The sequence below is a fragment of the Pseudonaja textilis genome, chromosome 6 (genome assembly GCF_049901715.1).
Source record: "Pseudonaja textilis isolate UNSWEBS1 chromosome 6, rPseTex1.2, whole genome shotgun sequence".
Lineage (NCBI taxonomy): Eukaryota > Metazoa > Chordata > Lepidosauria > Squamata > Elapidae > Pseudonaja > Pseudonaja textilis.
The window spans coordinates 8,809,471-8,836,873 of record NC_141995.1 but is presented as its reverse complement, the minus strand read 5'-3'; the positions used below and the strand labels follow the sequence as shown (position 1 = coordinate 8,836,873).

The 27,403-nt window shown below is 42.5% G+C and overlaps 1 protein-coding gene across 1 annotated transcript in view; it reads right to left on the bottom strand.

The window, feature by feature from the left end:
- FRAS1 (Fraser extracellular matrix complex subunit 1) overlaps positions 1 to 27,403 on the bottom strand; it is a 393,348-nt gene that overhangs the window by 171,132 nt on the left and 194,813 nt on the right. Inside the window, exons 19-21 of the mRNA XM_087935788.1 lie at positions 20,904 to 21,047; positions 7,958 to 8,113; positions 3,661 to 3,807 (exon numbers count right to left, since the gene is read on the bottom strand). Of these exons, the coding sequence (XP_087791914.1) occupies positions 3,661 to 3,807; positions 7,958 to 8,113; positions 20,904 to 21,047 (447 nt within the window). The remainder of the gene's footprint in view (positions 1 to 3,660; positions 3,808 to 7,957; positions 8,114 to 20,903; positions 21,048 to 27,403) is intronic.

Below are 27,403 nucleotides of genomic sequence, written 5' to 3'. Positions count from 1 at the left end.
TTTATATGAAGCCAAGTTTTTCATTTCGTTATTGACCAACATAGCATGGAGGACAGGCTTGGACCAAAACGTAACACAGCTTTAAATTTCATTCCTTGAGCAGGGAATGTGATTACCTTCCTGTGTAATAATAATACATTTCTTTTTGGGGGTACATGAAAAATGAAATTCTGGCAACTTTAAGATATGACATGTGGACTTCAACTCCCAGAATTCTCCAGCCAGCCATGCTGAGGAATTGTGGGAGTTGAAGTCGACAAGTGTTAAAAGTTGCCAAGATTGGGAAACCCTGGCCAGGACAGCCTAATCCAATCTGTCTAGGAGGTATTTTAACAGGGAAGGCATCCATACTGATGATACTAAACTCCAACAACTTCCCCCAATAGTTTTACATAAATGTGAAATAGAGAGTTTGATGCGTCAAGCTCTCAGGCACCACACAACCGAGGGGCCGTAGATGTGGTTTCTCCCCTCGTTAACACCTGGATTGGAACAGACTCCTCAACGCTGACTGGAACACACTACTGAGGAATGAAATGAACCACTGATCCAGATTTCTTCCTGACATGCTAGATTTGCATCCACAAGGGAAGACTGACAGAGAGCCACATTTAAACATAAACACAACAGTGGATTTGAAGCAGTGCAGGTCTGAGTGTAGGAGATGACCAGGCTGAGCCCGAGGGAGGAGTCAAACATGTCATCAGTCGTGAATCTCTCCATGCCCACAAGAGATCTAAGTCCATCCCACCTCAAATTCCCTCGACTCTTTATCGACTGTTAATTTGTTTTGGCTGTTAGTAGTTCAGATTTTTGTAGAGAGCTTAAGTTCGCAATAAATCTTTATAACTATTTGAACTGACTGAAACTTCTGGTTTTTCTGACACTCAGAAATCTAGAGCAGATAGAATCCTGCAATACTTTAACATAGTCCCAGAGGTGCTTTTTCAAGAGGCAACTGGACTTTCTGGTTTTTCTTTGAAGGGATTTCCCACTTCTTATCCAAAAAGCTTCCCCAAACTTGGCAACTCTAAAAAAGTGTGGACTTCAACTCCCAGAATTCCTGGCTGGGAAAAACACATCTTAAACTTGCAAGGTTAAGAAACACAGCTTTAACAAATTAATTAACAGAATAGATCAAACAAAAATAGAGTGGTGCGGTGGTCTAGATATGGAGCTGTTGTCTCACAATCAGGAGGCTGTGAGCTCGATTCTAGGTAGAGGCTGATATTTTTCTCTCTGGGCAAAATGAGAATATATCTGTTGGAAAAAACTCTGCATTGGTGACAGGAAGGGCATCAGGCCAGTAAACACTCAGCTCCATTCAGTTGTCTATACTCCATCCCGCAAGGGATTATGGGGTTGTTAAAAGAAGACAATAGATCAAACAAGAATAAACATAGAAGCTCTTTTGAGTTAATACAGCTTCAAAGTGATCACAGTTAAAAACTAAACTTTCTTCTCTTCTAACTTTCTTTCTTTAAATTTAAGGACACAGAATTCCACGCTGCCTGCCCACTTCTCTCAATCAAATCCATCCTATAATATCGCTTGTATCTAATTTTCTATGCCATAGCATCTCATTCACTTTATCAATCCCAGAGAGTGTCACAAGGCTTAATTAATTAACAACTGTAACATTAAGAAGATATGTGGATTAACAGAGCGAAGAAACGGCTAATAATGAGATGCATTACCATTTACCAACTTCAAATATACCAGTGACATATTATTCAAAACGGCGGCTTCAATTGCTTCAAAAAGCAATATAAAATGTACAGTGTAAGCTACTTAGATTTGTCTGAGGTGCACGTTTACGAGAACCACTTTGATACAAATGTTTGGGATTCATTGCAAGCCTGATTTTGGCAGTCTCTTTTAATTGTACCTTTCTCAGCCTATGTCATGCCCTTGTTGGAGTCTGACTCTGAGGGGGAAAATTGAGGAGCTGTCAGGAAGTGGGAGTGTGGCTCTGGTAGCTGTGGAAGAAACAGGGGAAGAGCACAGTCCGGCTGGGCATTCAGAGGAAGCCCCAGGGCCATCCCCACTTCATCCTAGGGCATGCAGGGAGGACAGAGAAGGGAGCAACATGTCTTACGGGAGAGGAAAAGGCCCTGATCCCTTTTATTAGTTGCAGCTGAGAGAACAGGATATAACTGGGGCATTTTAAATAGCTCTTTGCTGGAAGCAAAGCGTGCTTTATCTTGGTCGAGGCTTATCTGGGTTTTGGCATCTTCCCAACTGTGGTTGCTGCGTTATCTTGTGGAATTCTGCAATTTATCATCCTGACCTGCCGTGTTAATGACTCCAGCGTGGTTTGTATTGGGTTTTTTATTTCTAATTATTTTTACTTTTGGTTTGGACTGCATTTACTCTCTTCCTAGTTTGTTTTTTGGAAGAGTTTGATAACAAATCGAGGATAATTGGACATTGAGGCCCAAGTTTGAGGCATTAAAGAGAATTTATTTTACTTTCGTGATTGTGTTATTTTTGTGTCACGCCCTCAGGGCATCACAGCCTATTGTACAAAGTACTACCCTAAAGGTTTTGATTAATGCCCACATCTTAATTTTAGTTGGATTTTTCTCCTTTCTGTTCTGTGGGAGTCAAAGTAATGACAATTTAACATGTCCTAAACATGGAAATGTCCTAGAGAAGTCATAATGCAATTTGCTCGGTTTGAAATAGTGTTATTGTATGAACTCAGCCATTGTAGCTTTTGATCCAGAATGTATAGCTTAGCGCAGTGTTCCTCAACCCATGGCAACTTTTAAGATATGTGGACTTCAGCTCCCAGAATGTGCCAGGTGGGGAATTCTGGGAGTTGAAGTCCACATGTCTTAAAAGTTGCCAAGGTTGAGAAATACTGGCTTAGTGCACTGACACAATGCTAATCATTGTGGCGTATCTAGCAAGCCATGTTTAGTAGGATGCATGGATTAAGATGCACAAATATCACACAGACACGCAACAAATGATCTAATAATTTACAGATAGTCCTAAACTTGCAATCATTTATTTACTGTGTCTCCCTGAAAATAAGACCCTGTCTTATAATTTTTTTTGCCACCAAAAAAGGCACCAGGTCTTATTTTGGGAGGATGTCATCCCACTGACTAACCTCACTTGCGCGAATCATCCCTGGCCTCCTTTTCACTGTTAGAGGCCTTCAGGAACTTCTTCTGCAGCTGGCGAGGCTTTCCTGAAGGCCTCTGCAGCCGATAACAGAGCTCGGGATCGATCCGGAGCTTCGTTACCAGCTGCAGAGGCCTTCAGGAAAGCCTTGCCAGCCTTGCCGGCTGCAGAAGAAAGGGCCGGCAAGGCAGGTGTTGGAGTGTTGTGAGGCCTGGCTACAACTGTCCAAAGATAAGTAGTAGGGCAGTTCCACTACCCCCAATCCCCACCCTAGCTTAATTTTATCCGTGCACTCTGGAATGGGTGGGATTTTAATTAGGGTTTATTTTGGAGGTAGGGCTTATATTGGGATCACATGTAAAAATCAAGCTAGGACTTACTTTCAGGGTAGGTCGTATTTTCAGGGAAGCAGGTAGAAACCATTCACAGGGAGTTGGCTGTGGTAAGTTGTCATAAACACACACCCCTTCAGACTTCTCTAAAACACTGTCCCAAATAAAACTGAGAAACTGAGGCACAACCTACGTTTGCAGTGGAGGTTCTCATCCTGATAGAATCCCAGAGAACAGGCCGAGAGGCACAAGCCAGTGTGAGAAAGGACGAGGCTGGGGTCACAGGAAGTGCAGGAAAATGGGCCTTCTCCTGTACAGGTTTTACAGGAAGGATGACACTCTGGAAAGGAAGAAAGAGACAAACGCATTTAAAATGCAGGCTCTCAAACTCCATGCATAGGTAACAAGAAATGTGTTGGATTCGGAAACGAATGTTGCGATCTCCACTCAGCCTCGAAATCACGAGAACCATCCAGTCATGCCCCTGTTGGAATCTGATTCTGAGGGGGAGGTCGAAGCGCTGTAATTAGGGCGCAGGTCTGTAGCTTACTAGGTCTAGCCAAATCCCAGTGAGATTTAAATCCATTTTTCTTTTTACCAATTTGTTTTGCAGAGTTTAAATTTCCATGCCTGGACTTTTGGTAAAATATTCAGACATTTAAAGCCATAAGAAAAATAATTAACAACTGTGTGGCTAATTTAACAACCACAGTGATTCACTTAACAACTAACTGAAGCAAAAGAATTCATAAAATGGGGTAATATTTATTTATTTATTTATTGTTTATTTCTTTATTGTTTATTTGTTTATTTAATATTGCCGCCTATTTGCTCATGGCGTCTCGAGGTGGCTTACACAAAAACTAACAAAAAGAATCAAATAAATTAGTAAAGTACAATAGAACAAAATTGGGGGGGCTAGGGGGAACACCCCAACTCCCACCCACACTGCCCCGATATGGTATTTTTATCATTTGTAAACTGTCTAGAGTAGCCATGAACAAGTAGATAGATGGCTATATAAATTGTATGAATGAATGAATGAATGAATGAATGAACGAACAACTGTCTCACTTAGTAATAGAAATGCTGGACTCCATTATGGTCATAGGTCAAGGACTATCTGTACATCCCTTTGTGCCATTAACTTGCTCCCTTAGAAGGTAGAACACAAAATCTATCAACAATAACAATTATTGTTATTACAGAATAGACAGCCAATTCTGTCTGGCTCTGCTTCTATTCTCCTTAACACTATCTTGGGTTAATTGGATAATTATTAATTACAGTTTCACCCAATACATTATGTAGTTTCTGCCCAATCGGTGATTACAAATGTCTCAATTCACTCTATCATCTCTGCTGGCAGTGAGAATAAGAACAGAGGAAAGGATAATGCAGCTTTCAGATTCTCAATTATCTTCCTTTAAAATGCTGCCAATTTCCCCAGGTGTTTGCTTGGATCCTGCCTGAATGAAAAGCATGTTTATTTATTTACTTATTTTTATCCTGCCTTTCTTATTTTTAGAAATAACTCAAGGCGGTGAACATACCTAATAATCTTTCCTCCTGTTATACGGGTAGTCCTCAAATTACGACCGTAATGGAACTCCACAATTATGGTTGTAAGAAGTGAGGGTTACAAAGAGGGCCATCATGTAACCAGACCTGATTTTACAACCTTTTTAGTTTAGTTTAGTTTAGTTTAATTTAGTTTAGTTTATTATCATTGCACCTCGTACAACGAAACCAAACACCATCTTCAGTGCACATCATGACCATGAAAATAAACACAAACACACATCCTTCACCCTCCACACATTGAACCGAAAACCCCTGACACTGCACCAATACTGCACTATACAGTAGAATTCAACAGAGCTACTGCCCTGGGATAAAAGCTGTTTTTCAGCCTATTTGTCCTTGTTTTTATTATTCTGCACCATCCGCCAGATGGTAGTTGTTCAAAAAAAGGATGCCCAGGATGAGATGGATTTTTGAGAATATTTTGAACTTTCTTAAGGCATCAGGAGCTCTAAAGTTCTTCCAAAGAGGGGAGAGGGCAACCCATGATCCTCTGGGAGCGCTTTCTATCTGCCCCTGTGTAATTGGTAAACCATACAGAGGTGCAGTAAGTTAAGATACTCTCTCTGGTGCGGCGGTAGAAGGTCATCAGCAACTTTTCATTCAGTTGTTTTCTGTTTCCTTTTCTTTTTTCAGTGTTCACTAAGCAAACATAGCTGTCGTAAATCAAATGCTGCAGTCATTAAGTGAACTCAGCGTTGTCTATGAGGCAGTGTTTGCTGGAAACTGGAAATAAATTTCCAGGCAAAATGTTATAAATCGTAGTCATGTGGCTGCAGGGCGCTGCAAGCAACCATAAATGTGGTCATGTGATCTGGGCAGGGCTGATGTCGGAACTTCAAATCTGTGTTGTAAGTAGCTTTGGAGGGGGGGCTTGTCATAACTTTGAACGGTCGCTAAATGGCCAGTTGTAAGTCGAGGACACCCTGTTGAGTACTACCCATCACTCCGATGCAACCATTCATACATGAAAGGTGTGATCTTCAGCCCAAATTTTTCCAATTTAATTCCCTCTAGCTGTGTTGCGACTACAGGGTCCAGAATTCCCAGTCAATGTGGCTCAAGAAAAACATTCAGTGGGCTATAGCTAATAAAAACAGAAGTTAGAAACACGTAGATGAAAGAAAAGGACATGATATAAGGGAGGTTTGTTAAAATGGATAAGCAATTATTATTAGTGTTATTATTATAGAACTAAGGTAATTCATTACCAAGGTAATCAATATTGTTGTAAACATTTTGATTGCCTAAAAATATTTGTACCCAGCCAACAGTTTAACTAAAAATGGAATCTTTATATGTTATAAAATAAAATAAAAAACGATTTAAAAAAAACATTCTGTGGGCTGCAGACCCCAATGCAGGGCTCAGATTGTGGCTGGAACAGTTCAACTGGAGGTCACTGAATGGGTTAACAGGAATGCAAAGAATGTAAACTGTCAGTAGATGTGCTGAGAGCCAGAGATAAGAGGAAGTCTTGGAAGAGGAAAGTCACCTCTTTATATTTATTTATTTGCATCCTGCCATTATTATTTTAAAAATAACTCAAGGCAACAAATGTATCTGACATACTTTCCTCTACTATTTTCCCCAAAACAGCAACCCTGTGAGGTGAATTTGACTGAGAGAAAATGATTGTCCCAAAGACACCCAGCTGGCTTTCATGCCTACGGCAGGACTAGAACTCACAGTCTCCTGGTGATTGGCTCAATCACCCAGCTGGCTTTCATGCCTAAGGTGGGACTAGAACTCACCGCTTCCTGGTGATTGACCCAAAGTCACCTGGTTTTTATGCCTAAAGCGGGATTAGAACTCAACGCTTCCTGGTGATTGGCCCAAAATTACCTGGCTTTCATGCCTAAGGTGGGTCTAGAACTCACCGCTTCCTGGTGATTGGCCCAAAGTCATCTGGCTTTCAAGCCTACGGTAGAACTAGAACACTGGTTTCCAGGCAGGTGCCTTTATCACTAGACCAAACTGACTCTCTTATATTCCTGGAATATAATAAAGACAGTACAGTATATCCAGCTAAATTTGTCCTTGAATTATTGCATGAGTGCCAAGTTGGGTAAAGCTGTTCAAATCTCTTGATTTAACAGTTGATATGCGTTCATTTCTCAGGAGAATTTGCTCACCTTTTTGCGATGCAGAAAAACAATATCCTTAATTGTTTTGGAAGGGAAAAATAACATTTAACCCTTGATAATACTTTCTACCTTACTGTGAATCCTACTTTATTGGGATTTATCCAGGAATGGAAATCATCCGCCATCCTCTGCAGCGATTGAGAAAGTGATGCAATAAACTAACAGCACATCATAAATGACTAACAAATTAATATTATTGAACACCTGGCCCATCCAGATGTTGATGGACTCTAATCCTCTCCACCTTCCCAGCCAGCAATATCCACTGATATTAATATCAATTAATGGCAGTCGCTATCAAATACATTGGAAGAACACCAGGTGATGGAGGAGGAATCAGCGTAATTAGATGCACAACCGATAGAAGAAAATCATTAGAGACAGCTTTAAAATAACATTTACATCAATATCAATTCATCGTGATGATTATATACGCAATCCAGAGGGTGGATGCTTCTGGATATCCGTCACTTGAGAATGTGAGGATGTCTTTCTATCTAGCTTTTGAAAGTCTCTTGAAATTCCACAGAGAGTCAGTTTGGTCTAGTGATAAAGGCACCTGCCTTGAAATTCCACAGGCTTTTGATTTGACCTACCACAGCAATATTTTTTATGTCCCTATGAATAATCTTATCACTAACGCTTCATATACAAGCAGATGCCACAGGTTGGGGAAAAAAATATTTATCTGATGGGAAATTAATTGGCATGTTCAATCTGTTGATTGCTAGTGCCTCTGTTTTCTCAAGCATTACTCACTCTGGCACGCTCCTCCCAGTTGGTAAAATCCCGCGGGGCAGTCTGTCACGCAGTGGTCCTTCAGAAGCAGGTGATGGCCATCGCGGCACCTGAGACAGGTGCTTCCTTGGTCTGTGTGGAGATCTGCCACACACAACTCACAGAGAGGATGGCAACCTGTTCGTAGAGGGCAGAAAGTTTGGTACAGTTCATAACAAATCAGCTTTCTTAACGGTCAAAACAGAAATATCAAGGTATAAGTGTGACCTTCCTTCCTTCCTTCCTTCCTTCCTTCCTTCCTTCTCTCTTTTTTTTCAGTGTCGTCGTAACTTTGAATGGTCTCTATAAGTAGACCACCTATATTATTGTTTGGTGCTGCTTTTTGATAACTGCCAATTTGCAAAGCAAGTAAAAGCAGCATCTACAAATGCAAAAACGCATCCTAAAATCATCAAGGTATAAGTGTGACTGACCTTCCTTCCTTCCATTTTTCTTTTCTCTCTCTTTCTTTCTCTCTTTTCTTTCTTTCTTTCTTTCTTTCTTTCTTTCTTTCTTTCTTTCTTTCTTTCTTTCTTTCCTTCCTTCCTTTTTTCTTTTCTTTCTCTCTTTCTTTCTCTCTTTCTCTTTCTTTCCTTCCTTCCTTCCTTCTCTGTTTTTTTCAGTGTCATCGTAACTTTGAACGGTCACTATAAGTAGACTGTTATAAGTCAAGGACCACCTGTATTCTTATTGTTTGGTGCTGCTTTCTGATAACTGCCAATTTGCAAAACAAGTTAAAGCAGCATCTACAAATGCAAAAACTCATCCTAAAACTGAAAGGGAAAAAAAAAACAACCAACAAGAAAAATGAATAAAATATTAATCTTTAATAATAAAACATTAATAAAAACGAAAGCCCAAGATACCACATCAGAGAACTACAAAAGGAATTAAAATATTTACATCTCAGAGGCATGTTCACAAATTGTCATGGCCCAGAGCCTGCTGCCATAACCGGTTGTTCAAGATTTTCCTATGTGACAGCAAGGTTGGGTCCACATGGATTTGGGGGGGAGCTGCAGTTATTTATTTGCATTCTAAAGGAGACGGGGATCTACTCATAAATAAAATAATAATTGGAAGAGGCCACTGAATCAATGAGAGCAATTATGGCCTAGTGAACCAGGAGACCGTGAGTTCTAGTCCCCCCTCAGGCAGGAAAGCCAGCTGGGTGACTTTGTACCAATCAGCAGGACGTAAGAACCGAACCGGTAGTAACACCGGTTGAATCCCACCCTTGGAAAGAGGGCTGCGAAAATATCTACAGTCCCAGCACATCCTGGAGATTAAATGTTTCTTCTCTCAAGATGACGCGTTGCACGCCAAAACAATCAGCCACAAGGACAGTTTTTCTCCCCATGCCATCACTCTGCTAAACAACTAATTCCCACAACGCTGTCTTATGCCCTGGGATGACAAACTATTACTATTACCCTTTTCATCTTTCCTATTGCCTAGTTCCTTAGCTTCTTATGACTATACTAAGAAAGGGGAATATTTGGCTCAGGCGTCCTTGGTGCTCTCTGAGCCTGCTTGTTATCTTGCAGATGTTTCATTATCCAAACTAGGTAACATCGTCAATGCTAAGGTAATGAATGACTATAACCTCTATGATTGTAACTTTGCTGTTTGTATTTTATGAACTATGTTGATGGCTTTTATTTAGTATCCTATTATGATGTATGTTGATTGCTTATTTAGTATCCTAGGACTATCATTGAGTGTTGTATCTTATGATTTGTGATGATTGTATTTTATCATTCTGATCAGGATTTATCACTCGTTGCCTATATGCACACTGAAAACTTATGCAATGGAGACAAATTCCTTGTGTGTCCAATCACATTTGGCCAATAAAAAATTATATTCTATTCTATGCTATGCTATATTCTATTCTATGATATTCTGTGATATTCTATGATATTCTACTCTACTCTACTCTACTCTACTCTACTCTACTCTACTCCACTCCACTCCACTCCAATTTTCTATTATAGACTATTCCAGTGGTGGCTAACCTTTCTGGGGTACTGTGCCAAAAACTGCATGCCCCACAACACCCCCTGCACATGCGATTCCCCCCCTTACCTGCCCTGGGCATGCAAGTGCCTCCCAGCTGATTTTCTGCCTACAGAGGCTCGAGGGAAGCCTCTGCAACCTTTGTAGGCCGAAAAATGGGTCCGTTTCGTCACTGCCAGCATTTCCGGAAATACAGGAAGTGATGAAACGGGCCTGTTTTTCGGCCTACAAAGTCTGCAGAGGCTTCCCTTGAGCCTCTGGAAGGCCAAAAAAGGCCTAAAACGGGCCGAAAGTCACCTGGGAAGCACGCACATGCGCAGGGAAGTAAATCTGGCTGGAGCTTGCATGCCCACACAAATGGCTCTGCGTGCCACCTGTGGCACACGTGCTGTAGGTTCGCCATCGCGGGTCTGTTCTATTCTATGATTCTACTCTATTCTATTTCCATTCCATTCCATTGTTGAATGCAATTCTTTTACCTCCAACATCCTGGCTGTGCTTCAGTGGATCAAATCCTTCCCTGCTTCCTTCTCTAACAAGCATAGGAAATAGTTCACCGAGAGAGTGATAGCAAAATTTTCCCTTTGCCCTGTTGAAAGGTGCCAAAATGACTTTCTTTCGAGGATTTGATTTTCCCGCTGGGAAAGCTCCAGCGCAAGGAAATGGACAACTGCTTGAAAGCTGGATCTTTTTATTTTTCAGGAAGGCGGAGAACAGCGAGAAGTCTGCGTTGCTGGGCTAGCTAGCTTCTTATGATAAGTCCCTGGTTTTTTATACCTTTTTCTCCCTTTGGAAGTTGATTTTGTGTGAGTGTTTGTATTTGTGCCTAATGTTTCAAATCCTGTTTGAGTTTGTCTTTATTTCCATTGGAGGGCAAACTCCACAGGGTGGCCAGATTGTATTATTGGTTTTCTGTAATCTCTTTTAGCTTTAAGATAGTTTTTCATATTTGTTCTGTGGCAATCTCCTGTCTGTCCCTTTTGTAATTTATATTTTGTGTCTTTTGTCTGTTTGTTTTGCTTATTTGGTATGTCCTGTGTTTGTAAGGGTTTTCTAAATTATCTTTTGTTTCCTTTTCCTATTCGTCTAGTTTTCTCAATTACTTAGGCTTTTGTCTATAGGGATTCTTTAATACTTTTTATTTGATTCCTTTTCCTATGTAAGTTTGTTTTCTGGCTGACCTGATGTTCCCCTTGGGCTTTTCCTGTTTTTTTGTGACACTACTGCCTTCGTGAAATTCCCTTTCCACGGCCTGAGGCATTACACTGATTACAACCACCCTTCAAAACATGACAGCTGCCCAACAGAGCCTTGAATATTAGCATCGCAGACTCAACACTGAAAGGGCCAAGATAGATCTCACCTCCAATCCTCCTGTTCAATAAAGAAAGCCAATTTAAAGCATCCTGACAGATGGGCTTGTCCAACCTCATCTTGAATGTATCTTCCTTTAGTAATTGGTTCTACTGACAAATTTTTCAAGGGTGTTAAAAAGAACGTCATACACAAGAAGGCCAAGACCTGTTCTCCATCACGGACAAAGTAGTACATGGAAGAATGATTTCACTTTATAAGGAATCTTATGTTCAGTTTGAATGGGAGAGGGGAAACTTCTTAATAAATACCGCAGAAGAGTCTCTTCATTGGTTATATGTCCAAGAAGAATCTAGACAAATGTCTCTCACAGACGCTGCAATCAGGACTCGTGCAATGGTGTGTGTGGTTTATTTTGTGTGTGTGTGTGTGAGAGAGAGAGAAAGAGAGAAGGGAGGGAGGGAGGGAGAGGGAGAGAGAGAGAGAAAGAGAGAGAGAGAGAGAGAGAAAGAGAAAGAGAGAGAGAGAGAAAGAGAAAGATATAGGGGAGACAGAGAGGGAAAAACAGACAGACAGACAGACAGACAGAGAGAATCAGACACGACAGACAGAGACAGAGAGACAGAGAGAGAGACAGAGAGACAAAATAGACAGAGACAGAGAAAGAGAGGCAGAGAGGGATAAGCTACATAGTCCCATCCAAATCTAGAATTCTCTAAAAAGTGTCATTTGCAGCTTAAGTTTAGAAGCCTCTGGAAGCTACAGGTGGCCCTCAACTTACAACAGTTCATTTAGTGACAGTATTTATGACAGTGGTAGTGTCCCAGTGTCATGTAAAATCCTTTTGCCACCTTCTTACAATCAAAATCAAAGGGGAAGCCAGATTCAATTAACAATCAGGTTACTAACTTATCACCTGCGAGGATTCACTTAACAACCGTGACAAGAAAGGTCCTAAAATGGGGCAAAACTCACTTAACCAATGTTGGCAACAGAAACTTTGAGCTCAGTTCAAAGACTGCCTATACTTTTAAGAAAACCCATTCAAGGAACGGCTGGCTGAAAACGCCACCTAAAATGAAATGTTTTTTTTTTTTAACCTGGCCGCAAGAAACACTTTTGAGAAGTTGCATAAACTGCAAAGCATCGTATGCCACGTATGTTAACGGAGCATCGGCGTTCTTAATTTCAGGAAAAATCAATACTTATCTATCTCGCTGTCAAAAATGGATATTTCAGGAGGAAGGGGTTGCGAGCAGAAATCACTCCCATCACGCTTATAAGATCTATTTTACTCTGCATATGACAGAGATGAAGGAATGCCAGTTGGACCTCCTGCATTTGTCCCACGTAACAACAGTAATTCGCAAAAAAGCAGCTTTACTTGGAACAGCTTACATCCTGCAACAATAAGCTTTCCTATTAAACACCTGGCTATCCCAGGTCCTTGGGAAAAACTCAGTTAGATGGACAAAAATAGCAAATCCCTTCTAAATTTTATCTGGCTGCCTGCAAACCAACCCAAATTCCTTAAACTTGTTGTCAACGCATAAAACATTCCTATTGTCAGAATATATTCATGAACCGGAATACAGCATGGTATAACAAGGTCAGCCAATGAATAGGCAGCTAAGTCAGCCAATGAGGACTGTTTGGAAACTGAAACTAGAAGTAGCCTAGGCTGGAAACTGAAACTAGAAGTAGCCTAGGCATAGCTCTATATATTAAGTTCTGCAACTCTGCAGTTCTGAGTCTGCCTATTGAAAATGAAATTGCTTCTCTCCTCTTGCTTGCTTGCTAAACTAAAGTGAAACTGAGGTCTGTTTCTGTTGCTGCTGTAAGTTGCTTGCAACAGGTTTCTGTTTGAGTTTGCTCCATGTTGGAGAAATCTACAACTGGTTTGTAAAATATAGCAGTAGCACTTAGACTTTTATACTGCTTCATAGTGCTTTACAGCCCCTCTCTAAGCGGTTTACAGAGTCAGCAAATTGCCCCCAACAATCAGGGTCCTCATTTTATCCACCTCGGAAGGACGGAAGGCTGAGTCAACCTTGAGCCTGGTGGGATTTGAACTGCCAAATTGCAGGCAGCTGGCTGCAGAAGTAGCTTGCAGTACTGCACTCTAACCACTGCGCCACCATGGCTCTTGTTATGTTTATAAAGAGGTTAAATGAAGCATCAGCCATCTGGGTTTATTTTTCTGGCACTGAATTAACGCTCCAAAATTCTGAGTACCTATGCCTGTTTTAGTAGTTGCCATTAAAAGAGGGGGGTGGAATCTGAAAGAGCAATGCAGCAGTTTAAAAGTGAAAGTACATTCCAACTCTTATCTCTAAAAGATTGTAACTAAACTACCAGAGCTTTTGCCCACGAATATATTTTAATTGGAGAACGTGAATGATGACACCCAGCCATTGAATGCGCTGAATTGGAGAATCTGATTGATGACAGACCAAGGTGGGAGGGGGGAAACAGGGGACTGTAAATTACATATGCCAGAGTTGGCTTCATACAGGGCAGTGCCAGTAGGTCGCCTCTAATGAATCCTTTGAAGTTTTTTGAAGTTTGGCTCAAGAATCATGATTTAATTAGGGTGATTGCTGGAATCCTGACACTTGTAATTTGCTGTAAACTCACAACAAATTACAGGTAGTCCTTGACTTACAACCACAATTGAGCCCCACATTTCTGTGGCTAAGTGAGACGTTTGATAAATGAGTTTTGCCCCCATTTTATGACCTTTCTTGCCACAGTTGTTAAGTGAATCGCTGTGGGGGTTAAATTAGTAACACGGTTTTAAGTGAATCCGGCTGGCCCCCTTGACTTGGCTCGTCAGACAGTCGCAAAAGGGGATCACATGACCCCGGGACATTGCGACCGTTGGAAATGTGAGTCCGCTCCCCTGTACATCTTAATTTTGATCATGTGACCATGAGGAATACTGCAAATGGTCCTAAGTCATTTTTTTTTAGTGCTGTTTTAACTTTGAACGGTCACTAAAGGAACTGTTGCAAGTCAAGGACTACCTGTAAAAGGTTTTTTAAAATCAAAAAGCAATGATGGACTGGTGCTATTGTATCTCCCGTACTGATGCAAACTGCTGTGTGATGACCCAGGGTGTGGCACAAAAGCAACGAAGTCACAAAAGTAGGTAAAGTCCTTTTAATACCTCCAACTTGGCCCCCAATGTCCAGTTATCAGCGGATGGAGAAAAAACTCTCCCAAGGGCAGTCTTTAAAGGGAAGAAATTCAGTCCGAACCCAAAGTACATATAAATTATAAATAAAAACCAACACAAACCACCTGCAACAATTAATGAGACAGGGCAGGATAAGGGATTGCAGATTTCAAAAGATAACGAAACACACACAGTTGGGAGGACACCAGAACCCAGATAAGACTTGACAAAGATAATGCATGCTTTGCTTCCAGCAAGGTGCTCTGCACAAACACCCTTTATATCCTGTTTTCCCAGCTGCAACTAATGAAGGGAATCAGGGCCCTTTCCTCCCCCGTAACCCATGTAACTCACATTGCTTCCTTTCTGTTTCTCCCTGCATGGCCTAGGATGCAGAGGGGGTGGCCTTCCTCTGAATGTCCAGCTGGATTGTGCCCTTCCCCCGTTTCCTCCACAGCCACCGGAGCCACACTCCCACTCCCTGTCAGCTCTCGACCTCCTCCTTGGAATCAGATTCCAACAGGGGCATCATCAGAGGTGGCATTCAGCAGGTTCTGACCAGTTCTGGAGAACCGGTAGCAGAAATTTTGAGTAGTTCAGACAACCGGCAAATTCCACCTCTGACTGGCGATTTTACAGTATCCTTCCCCTGCAACGCCCACCAAGCCATGCCCACAAAACCAGTAGTAAAAATTTTTGAATCCCACCACTGGGCATGACAAGCTGAACATAGTTGTCTTGCAACATGTAACATGTCTGTAGGCCAGAGAAGGAATAATGGATGAAAACTGATCAAGGAGAGATTCAACCTGGAAATAAGGAGGAATTTTCTCACCGTGAAAACAATCAAGCCATGGAACAGAAGTTGCCCTCAGAAGTTCTGGCAGCTTCATCATTGGAAACTTTCAAGAAGACAGTGGACTGCCATTGGTCAAAAATGGCGTAGGGTTTCCTGCTTGGGCAGGGGTTGGGGGTTGGACTAGATGATCTACAAGGTCCCTTCCAACTCTGTTAATCTGAATGTCCAAGGCTCGCCTAGAATGGAATTTACTACTAGGAGAAGACTGACAGTTGCTACTTTCAGCAGCCCATTAGCCAAGCGCTCCTGACCGTCTCCTGAACAGAGATGTTTGAAAATACAGTATTTTACGGGGGGAAATAGGTTTTACAAGAAGTCTTTTGTATGCCGTGCATGCGAGAGATATTGGACACCAAATAAATCCTCATTACGGTGATTCACAAAATTACAAGGGGAAATATCGGCAGTCTGGAAGAGAAGGCATGCTGCTCCTGTCCAGATACGCTGTTTATGTCTCCTTTGCTGCTGGAGTTTAACCCTTCTATCCTTTTGTCCCTTTCTGGTTTTTCTTTGAAGACGTTTCGCTTCTCATCCAAGAAGCTTTTTCAGCTCTGACTGGATTAGTGGGGAATGGAAGGATTGACACTCCTTGCAAACAGTTGGTGATTTGCATTCTTTTTAGAGAGTCACTGAGGCCACTTGGAGATTTATCTGTGTCCTCAGGGTCACCCGAGTGATGCAAAAGGGTGCGGAGCCTTCTTGGGACTGCGGAAAGGACTATGTTGTAGTCCTTGGAGATAGAGGATGTGGTACCCTTCCCCTTCTGATGAGAGAGGGCTGTTCAGTTTGGACATAGATGGCTTCTTTGACCCCTCTTTCAAACCAGCGGTCCTCCCAGTCCAAAATGTGGACTTTGCTGTCTTTAAGAGTGGCTTGTGTCTTTTAAATGCAGATGGACTGCTGAATCTAGTCCTGATGGGTTTGTTCTCCTATATCGTGCCATGCGCTTATGAAATGGCTGTTTTGTTTCCCCAATGTACAGATCTGCACATAGCTCGCTGCATTGCATACACCATGTTGCTCAGTTTGTGTCTGGATGTTTTGTATTTGGGGTGGATGAGCTTCTGCCTTAGTGTATTCTCGTTTCTATCCTTCCATCCTTTTCTTCTTCTTTTGGAAGCTTTGGTTCAGCTGAATGATGATACAAGGAGAATTTGGGGGGGTGCCAAAATCCATTTGTCAATAGAACTTCCAATTCAAGCACAACAAATTAGCAAGGAGTGTGTGATGACTCGGGGCATGGCACAAAGGCAACACAGTCAGAGAATAAGTCTGGTTCCCTTTATTAGCTCCAACTTTGCCCCCAATGTCCCAATTTGGTGCGCGTGCATGCGAAATGTGTGCATGTGCGCAAAGCGCACCCACCAAGCCACACCCACCAAGCCGGTGATAAAACTTTTTGAATCCCACCACTTGTATCCACCTTTATTATTTTCACAAATAACTCAAGGCGGCACAACTTATCCAATACCGTTTCCTCTTCCCCCTTTCCCCACAACAACAACCCTGTGAGGTAAGTTAGGCTGGGAGAGAGTGACTAGTCCAAAATCACCCAGTCGGCTTTCATGACTAAGGCAGGACTGGTTGTTAAGTGAATTTGGCTTCCCTTTTGACTTCAGTATTGATGTATTTACGTCAACCTCCTACTCAACCCATCCTGCTGCACTGTGTGAAAAACGGTCATAAGTCCCGTTCTCAGTGCCCTTGCAGATTTGAAAGGCTCCTGAGCAAACAGTTTAGCGCTACCTGTAAATTAGGTGAGTGAAACTGACTAGGGAAGACACGTAAAACTGACAATCTGGTTTATTATGTGGCTCACTGCTCAACAAGGCAAGAACATTTAAAAGCAGCTGCTCTCTGTTGTTGCCAGACTGTTACAAAGACAAATCTGGATTCTCAAAATGGGAAAGGGGAAAAAAAGAAATCAAAGAAGGAGGGAAAAAAAGTAGAAATAATTCTTTCAGACAAACCTCACGGGATTACTGACAATGTAAAAACTGGCTATATTATCTCAAAGTGGAACAGGTTGCAGAGAAAAGAACTCAACTAATTATCTAATGCCTTTCAAAAGACCTCATTTTGGGTCTGTTGTTCTTCCCAAGAATAGCACTATTTTTCTATTACTCCCTTCCTGCCAATTAAATTGACTTACTCCGTTACCTTCTCTGAAAGATAATAATTGGTGTAGCTTCTCACAATTAAAATGTTTTTCGCTTTTTGCCACTGGCTTTCTGGCTGCAATTAATCTGAAGTTGGCAAACTGAACTGTTTGTCTATATAGGAACCAAAAGAAGAAGAAGGAGAAGTTTCTTTGAAGAAGTAATATCCAGTGTTTGCCCCCAGGGGTTGGAAAGGAAAATTTGATATTAAACAAGCATCAATGACAGACTGAGTGACAGCTATAAAAATACATTAGAAATTGAAATTTCCTCAAACAGGAGCATTAACATTCAATGCAGTAGTATTTATGTCAACCTCCTACTCAACCCATCCTGGGGATATTTTTCCCTTTCCGCACAATACAATATAGAAGCGAGGGGGCGTGGCCAGGGTGGGCGTGGCCATCATGACGTCACTCATGTCGGGAGCGCCTGTGATGGGTCGTGTGCTCTGCCAATGAAAACGGCGGCTCCCGGCTATGGTGAGAGGCAAATATTTTTACTATTGGTTCTGTGGGCGTGGCTAGGGGGGCATGGCCATGTGACTGAGTAGGCGTGGTTTTTTTTTCTTTTATTTTTTTTCCCCTCCCGATGATCAGCTGTGCCGGGATCCCCCTCGCTGTCTCACTGCTTTGCCTAGGAGGTTTCCCTCAGGCTCCGGAGGAAAAAAAACAGAGTGAGGGACGGCGCATAGCATCCCCCTCCCTGCACGCTCCTTTTTGCCACCTGGGCCTCAGGGGCGAAGCAGTTAAGACAGTGAGGGGGATTCCAGCACAGCTGATCCTTGGAACAGCTGATCGTCAGGAGGAGGAAAAAAATACGGTTCGGCTTGAAGCAATAGCTGTTTTTTTACTACCAGTTCGGCCAAACAGTAGCATTTTTTACTACTGATTTGCCCAAACTGGGTCAAACCGATAGAACACCACCACTGGCTTCTGACCTCTGTTTTCGGCTTCCATGGCCTCCTGCAACCCTTTGGCAGTGAAAACGGAGCTCCGTTTTCACTGGCAGAAGCACCACAGGCAGGTCCTTTGCTGTTTGCAGGCAGGCCCCGCAGGCCAGATCTAAGTCCCCTGTGAGCCACATCCAGCCCCCGGGCCTTGAGTTTGACACCCCTGCTACATATAAACACTGTCTACTCTGCTGCCCCCTAATGCTTGTCTGAATTTGTGCAGTTTAGATCTGCTACGGCTAAACATTGCAACGACTACAAGTCCAGTAAATTAGGAGTAATCAGAGAGTGAAAACAAATGCCAGAACATTTTAAATTGCAAAAATGCCTGGAAGTAGATGGAAATATGATTCAGATCACATAAGAGACAAAGGAAACTTATTCAAGATGGCTTTGGTTCGTGCATACGTGGTTAGAAAAAATATTAAGGCAGCATATAGATTATAAGCCAGAGCTATTTTTACAAGACATAATACCAGAAAAATGAAATAAAAACCCCTGACACTGCACCAACACTGCACTATACAGTAGAATTCAAAAGAGCTACTGCCCTGGGATAGAAGCTATTTTTCAGCCTATTTGTCCTTGTTTTTATTATTGTGTACCGTCTGCCAGATGGTAATAGTTCAAAAAAAAGGATTCTCAGGATGAGATGGATCTTTGAGAATATTTTGAACTTTCTTAAAGCTCTTCCAAAGAGGGCAGAGGGCAACCAATGAACTTCTGTTGTGCCATGCATTGGGGAAGTGGTTGTTCTGTTTCTCCAATGTGCAGATCTGTACACATCTCACTGCACTGTACTGCATATATCACACTGCTCAGTTTGTGGGGTGGGCAAGGAGGAATAGCAATAGCACTTAGACTTATATAATGCTTCACAGGGCCTTACAGCCCTCTCTAATCGGTTTACATAGTCAGCATATTGCCCCCGACAATCTGGGTCCTCATTTTATCAACCTCAGAAGGATGGAAGGATAAGTCAACCTTGAGCCACTGAGACTCAAACTGCCGAACTGCTGGCAGTCAGCAGAAGTAACCTGCAGGACTGCATTCTAACCACTGCGGCACCAACGGATGTGTTCGTAATGGTCAATCCAGGCACAGGTAGGCCTGTAGCTGGTATGGTGGGCGACCTTGAAGCAGTGTCTCGGAGAGACACAGTACTTACTTTCGTTTCTGTTGAGGTAATTCCCCGTTAGGAGAATGAACGCATACAGGGAGACGTATAGAGAGTAGTGTTGGAATAATATACACAGAGCACACAGATGCACTGTGCAGTAAATGTAGGTTTTTTACTTCCAGAAAGGTTTAAGCAAAGTCCAAAATAAGCAGTCCAAAAGTCATTCACAGATAAATCAGTCAGTTTTTCAATCCAGGGATAGTCCAAATATCAAATTCCAGTGTCAAAAACAGTTCAGTATCAGACTTACATTAAATCCAGTAATATCAGTCAATTAGAAGAAATGGAAGAACGGCAATACTTTCCAACAGAAGGAAACAGAGATAATCACTCAGACACACTCTCTTCTGAGACTCAGACTAAGACTAAACAACCCAGGTTTCTGGCTCCATCTTATGGCTGTTTGAGAAACCACACCCAATTGCATGCTCTTGCATTCCCTTAAAGATACAGTACTAAAATGTTTGTCCTGGTTTATGTATCTCTAACCCAAATACCTGTTAGGTGACTTATATTCCCAACAGTTTCCCCTTCTTGACTCCCTCTCCCACCCGCCCCCATCCATTGCAGTCTGTCGGCATAATGTAGCAAAGCACAAGCAAGCATAAGGTGGTAGCCGAAAGCCCGAGTATCAGCTTTGAAGCTGGCCTGACTGAAGCTATTTGGGGGGCTTCAGTGTTGCTACAATGGAGATGAGGGATTGGGGGGGGGGGGGGAGATAGCTAGGGTTTTGTAGCCAAAACAAAATAGTTTCCCCTCTGAACCAAGGACATTCATTCCCTCAAGTGGCTGAAAGAAAGGAGGAGTGATGTTACCAAGCAACCAGATTGCACCTTGACTGGACCATGTGACTGAATGTTTGGGAAAAGCGGGGGGACTTTTACTTTTCATTTGGTGAAAACCAAATTAATCGTTTAGTCGGGAATCGTTTAGAGTCAGTTTTCATCAGCCTGTGCCGATACGATAGATCCAGAATAAATTGTTCTTTGAGGAATCCACCTGCCTCGGTGTACTGATTGTTACGGGTGTATTACTTGGAGCCCTGACATCGAGTACAAATCTGCATTTTGCCTCAAACGCAGCTCTAAACAAAGCAGAAACTTCCCACGAATTCCATTCAGAATGAAGACAGAATTGCATTATTCGCGAACTCCTTGGAAGACAGGGGGGAGGGGAATGGGGGGGGGAGAGAAGTCAAGGTTACAAATGTGGCAGAGCCACACCATAAATTGCGCTGCAAGCGGTTCAATATTTTTCATGCACTTACCCGCACAATATCCTACCAGATTGAGGTATTGCTCTCTCTTGCAGGCCGTTCTGCATCTTCCACTGAGGAAAGAGACGTGGGGGTGACAAGCGGTGCATTCATCATCCTCAGCCCCGCTGCATGACTTGCAAGAAGGATGGCAGGCTGGGAGAGAGAGAGAGAGAGAGAGTGCGAGAAGGTAAGAGGAAGAAAGAAGTCTGCAATGGAAGCCAATCGCTTTGGTGAAAAGCAAAATTCCGACTTTGTAGATTCCAGAACATGGATAAAAATGCATGCTTGGGTATTTGCCACAAATTTAAAAAACAAAAACAAAAACTAACTATGAGATGTTTCCTTTAGCTCAAGGATCTCCAAATTTGGGAACTTTAAGACCTGTGGACTTCAACTCCCAGAAATTACTCAGGTAACCATTCCGGCTTGGGCATTCTGGGAGTTGAAGTCCACAAAATTTTAAGGTTGCCATTGCCAAGTTTGGAGACCGCGATTCAATCAAGATCATAAATCAATCGGGATTATAAAGCCTTAGTAAAACCGTACCTAGTATAATGCATCTAGTTTTGGTCACCACACTATAAAAAAGATGTTGAGGCTCTAGAAAAAGTGCAGAGAAGAGTAACCAGGATGATGAGGGGACTGGAGGCTAAAACGGTTGCAGGAATTCAGAATGGCTAGTCTAGTGAAGAGAAGGACCAGGGGAGACATGATAGCAGTCTTCCAATATTTGAGGGGCTGCCACAGACCGGAGGAAGGGGTCAAGCTATTTTCCCAGGCACCCGAAGGCCAGACAAGGAATAATGGATGGAAACTGATCAAGGAGAGATTCAACCTAGAAATAAGGAGAAATTTTCTGACAATGAGAACAATCAACCCATGGAACAGACGTTGCCTTCAGAAGCTGTGGGAGCTTCATGACTGGAGGCTTTCAAGAAGAGACTGGACTGCCATTGGTCAGAAATGGTGTAGGGTCTCCTGCTTTGGCGGGGGGGCGGGGTGGACTAGATGACCTACAAGGTCCCTTCCAACTCTGTTAAATCTATTACAGACACCTGCCTTAGTTGGACCTAGGACAACTCTCTGTGACCAATTTGCCACAGCCAACTTGCCATGTCTGGCTCGCCACAGGACCACTGGCTGCGGGACAATTCAACACTGTATTAATTGTCTCATTCAGGTTCTTTTATAATTGGTGATCACGTTTTTTTCGAAATTATTATACCTCTTGTATTTCTGGATTGCTTTTCTTTCTTTTACTATTATTGGGCATGGTTCAGTCAAAATTAATTCAACTTTTGCATGAGTTGAATTGTCCCATGGCAACACAGCAAGTTGGCCCCTTCTGGCCTTAGTTGGGTCATTGCTGAGAACGTGGCTATGTGAATGTTTGGTTGTCCCAAAGCTGCTTTTTTTTTTTTTCAAGAGGCCACTCGACTTTCTGGTTTTTCTTTGAAGACATTTCGCTTCTCATCCAAGAAGCTTCTTCAGGTCTGGCTGGATGGTGAGGAATGGAAGGATTTATAGTCCTTTCAGTTGGTCATTTGCATTCGTTGTATAAACCCTTCCATTCCCCACCATCCAGTCAGAGCTGAAGAAGCTTCTTGGATGAGAAGCAAGACATCTTCAAAGAAAGTTCAGTTCCCTCTTGGAAAAAGTATCTTTGGGACAACCATGACCTGGATGGCTGAGAATCTCCATAGACATATTTGGTTTTCACAAATCTCTCTCTCTCTCTCTCTCTCTGTGTGTGTGTAATTATCATTGAAGATTTTTCTGTTAGTTGGATCGTTGCTGGGAATTTTCTACAACCAAGCTTGGGATACAAACACAATCTATCAATGCTAATTACATGACATATTTGAAGACAACAGAGGCTCTCTGTCTCTAAAAAGGAGGATTGTCCACGGCTGGAAAAACAATTTCAATACAGATTGTGTTTGGGGTTGTTATTGCTTTGTGCTCCCAGGGGGTCTGCAACAGGACGATCAACAGCTGGAACAAAGCAGGGCAATGTTTATTCTTCTCAGGAGGGGAGAAGAAATCAGATTCATTTTTGAAAATGAAATTAGATTGTCTGGGCTAAAGGGAGCCACAATAGCTTCATTCTCATGCATTGGTTTCAATCCTTCCTCAATTGTTGCATGATCCCACGGTCGGGCAAGAAATTGCTGCCAGATAATTATTTTCCTTACAGCTTTAAGTATCTTAATATTTTATTAAAAACCCAGGCATGGAAATTGAACTCTGTGAAACAAGTAGTAAAAAGTAAAATGGGATTTAAATCTCCTAGGATTTGGCTAGACTAGGCATGGCCAGGGTGCGTGTGGCCAGCTTGACATCACTCGTGTCTGGGGCGCCTGTGGTGGGCAGGGGGCTCTGCCAGAAAAAAACAGGCTCCCAAGTTCCTTTGTCGGCCGTGATGACCTCCTGCAACCCTCTGCCAGCTATGGGCGGCCCTCCTGAGCTCCATTTTTGCTGGCAGAAGCACCGCAAACCGGTCCGTTGCTGTTTCCAGGGTGATCCCGTGGGCCAGATCGAAGCACCTCGCGGGCCAGAGTTGGCCCGTGGGCCTTGAGCTTGACACCCCTGGGCTAGACTTAGTAAACGACAGACCTGGGCCCTAATCATGGGTAGCCCTCGGCTTATGACCACAACTGCACCGAAAATTTGTGTTGTTAAGCAAGACAGTAGTTAAGCAAGTGTTGCCCCATTTTACATACTTTCATGCCCATTTAACTGAATCCTTCCTTTCACCCATCCCCTCACCCTTGTGGCTTTATGACTGTAACCTTGTCGCTTGTATCCTTACGATTCATATTGACTGTTTCCTAGTATGATTTCATTGCTTATTGTACCCTATGACTATCATTAAGTGTTGTACCTTATGACTCTTGACTCTTGACGAATGTATCTTTTCTTTTATGTATACTGAGAGCATTTGCACCAAGACAAATTCCTTGTGTGTCCAATCACACTTGGCCAATAAAGAACTCTATTCTATTCTATTCTGTTCTGTTCCATTCCATTCTATTCTCATTCTATTATATTCTATTGACTGTTTCCTAGAATGATTTGATTGCTTATTGTACCCTATGACTATTATTAAGTGTTGTACCTGATGATTCTTGACTCTTGACGAATGTATCTTTTCTGTTATGTACACTGAGAGCATTTGCACAAGACAAATTCCTTGTGTGTCCAATCACACTTGGCCAATAAAAAATTCTATTCTATTCTATTCTATTCTATTCTATTCTATTCTATTCTATTCTATTCTGTTCTATTCTATTCCCCTTTCCCTTCCCTTCCCTTCCCTTCCAAATCATCTATTCTATTCTGTTCTGTTCTGTTCTATTCTACTCTATCATTGCAGTTGTTAAATCAGTAACACGCTTGTTAAGCAAATCTGTCTTCCCTATTGACTCTCTGCTTGTCAGAAAGTCACAAAAGGGGATAACGCAACCCTGGGACACTGCAACCGTCATAAATATGAACCTGTTGCTAAGCGGGTGGATGTCGGTCACATGACCACAGGGGGACGCTGCAACGGTCATCACTGTGAAAAAATGGTCATCGGTCTCTTTTTTCCAGTGCCGTTGTAACTTCCAACAGTCACTAAATGAACGAGGACTGCCTATATATGTGGGCCACCAAACGAAAAATAGCCGTTAGTCATCCCATCCTGTTCCTCCCTGCTACAAACTGACATATAACCATCTGCTAAAAACATATGGGCTCTGTTCTTCTCCACCCACCAGGGAGAGTTGTCCTACTCCTAGGCGGCTTGTTAAAAACTAACTCTAATAAAATCTTTCTCTCCGTTTCTTTGCAACACGTCCTCCTCCATAAACCTCTTTTTATTTTTATTTCTTGATTCTACGTCCAACTCAACATGAAAAAAAAAGAAAAGAAACCAGTAACACCAATATACAGGCACAGAAAAGATTTGTCTTGCCTGTCGACTCAGCAAATTGATTTTTTTCCCTCGACCTCCTCCTCCCCCAACCCCCAAAACAACAACAGAGTCCAGGCAAGCATTTTCCATTAACAAAAAAACCCCCCAACAATCTAGAGCTTGCTTATCTCTTCAGCTACACGCCAGGCTTACTCCTTACGTACAAAAAAACTCAACTCTCAAAATGAAATGGGGGAAGATTAAAGTCCGCATTAGTCATAGCTTTGAAGTTTTCGGAAAGTTCCTCTAAAAAAGCAAAGTTTGAAGGTTCACGCCCACACCCGCTGCTCCTTTTCCCAGCTCTCTTTTTGCTTTTAAAGAGGATAAAAAACAGGTACGGAGTAAACTTATGGCTCACCTGACTCATTGTGGAATCTCTTCTGTTATCGAGCAAAACTGAACTGTTGGGCTGTTTCAGTGCCATGGGGCACGTGTCTACATGTTGGTTTCCCTGATTCAATTCTTGGAATCACCAATTCTACTGTCGTGTACCTCTTTTTCTGCACAAATGGCATTTGGGGACAAGCATAAGCTATATATAGATATATAAAAGCGAAATGCCACTCACGCATCATCACAAACTCTCCAGAACCGTAAAGCCTACAAACTTCAAATTTGGCACATATGTTCCTCTCGGCTTCTAGGTGCTCACTAAGAAAGGATTTTTAGAAATGACCATCAGAGCATTAGTATTTCCTATATTATTATTAACACGCTCTGATGCTGAATAGCTCTACTCCCCCTCCCCACCTGAAAAGAAATCTGTTCCAAATGCAAAACACAAGCAGAGGAGTTTCAGTTTTAGTTTCAGTTTCACAGCAGCAAGCAGCTTTAGTACAGAACAGTTGAGCTAAGCCACGCCCAGGCTCCTTGCTGTCTCCTTGCTCACACAGCAAACACAGTTTCAGTTTCCAAACAGCCCTCAACTCTCTCACAAACTGACAGGATGCTAGCCAGATGGATACTGATGGATACTGGTAGGCAGAGGCACAATGTTTTTCCCTTATTTTCCTCCCCCAAAACTAAGCCTGACCACATAGTTTCGTAGCAAAGCACAGGTATCAAGCTAGTTATTCATATTCTGATGGACTAACAGTTGGGCACTCTACGCTGTATAAATCTGTGTTTGATATTTAATTTAAAAATAAGTCCAATGGGCTTTAATGAGAAAAAACCCTGGGAATATCTGCATAAGTTTCTTGAGGTAATACATTGTATATCCTGCTAGCACATTATGATCTTAAGGGTATACAGGTTGTCCTGGACTTACAACCACAATTGGCCCCAAAATTTTCTGAACGTAACCACTGCAGTGATTCACTTAATGGCTGTGGCAAGAAAGGTTGTAAAATGGGGAGAACTCACTTAACAAGTGGCTCGCTTAACAACACAAGTTTTGGGGCAGAATTGTGGTCGTAACTCAAGGACTACTTGTAATTAGGACCCAGCTCTGTAGCTTACTAGGTACATCTAGCCAAATCCCAGTGAGATTTAAATCCATTTTCCTTTTTAACCAATTGTTTCACAGAGTTTAAATTTCCATGCCTGGAGTTTGTAATGAAAATATTCAGGGGTTTAAATTTCTGTTGCTAAGAGAAACTCTTTCTAACCTCAGTTGTTAAGTGAATCACTGCAGTGGTTAAGTTAGTAACACAATTGTCAAGGGATTCTGGTTTCTCCATTGATTTTGTTTCTCAGAAGGTCGCAAAAAGGGATCACATGACCCCAGGACACTGCAACCATCCTAAATATGAGTCATTTGCCAAGGGCCTGAATTTTGATCATGTCACCATGGGGATGCTGCAATAGTCATTAATTGTGTAAAACATTCGCAGGTCACTTTTTCAGGGCCACTGTAACTTCAAAACGGTCACTAAATGAACGGTTGTAAGCTGAGGACTACTTGTATTTCTGTTCCAAAGGGAGAGCTTGATAGGTCCAAAAGCATTGTCTATGACCATGATGGTGAACCTGTGGCACTCGAGCCCAAGCCAAACTTACCTGCACTGCGCATGCGTGTGCCTCCCAGCTGATTTTTGGCCCATTTGAGGCCGTTTTCACCCTCCCGGAGGCTCGAGGGAAGCCTCTGCAGCCTCAGGAGGCCGAAAAATGGGCCTTCCGGAAATACCAGAAGTGCCAAAACGGGTCCATTTTCAGCCTCCAGAGGCTTTCCTCGTGAGGGTGAAAATGGCCTCCCCCGGGCTCCAGAGGCCTCCCCAGAGGCTGAAAACTGGCACTTCTGGTATTTCTGGAAGTATTGCGCGCATATGCACAGGGGGGTGAGACGCATTGCATTGTGGGTGTCGGCACATGCGCGCTTTCGGCACTCCACAACAAAAAGGTTCGCCATCACTGGACTATGATATAGAATTGCTGGCTGCGTCATAAGACTATCTTGCAGAATTTTGGCTGGTTCTTGACAGAAGACCAAGCCAAGCGAGAAATCCAATGCAGCATTTCATCCAGACTGGTCGCGGAAGGAGAAGATGCTAAAATCATAAAATCTTGCCGTGTGATGTCTTAATCTGGCTAAGCAAAAGGAGCTAAGAGT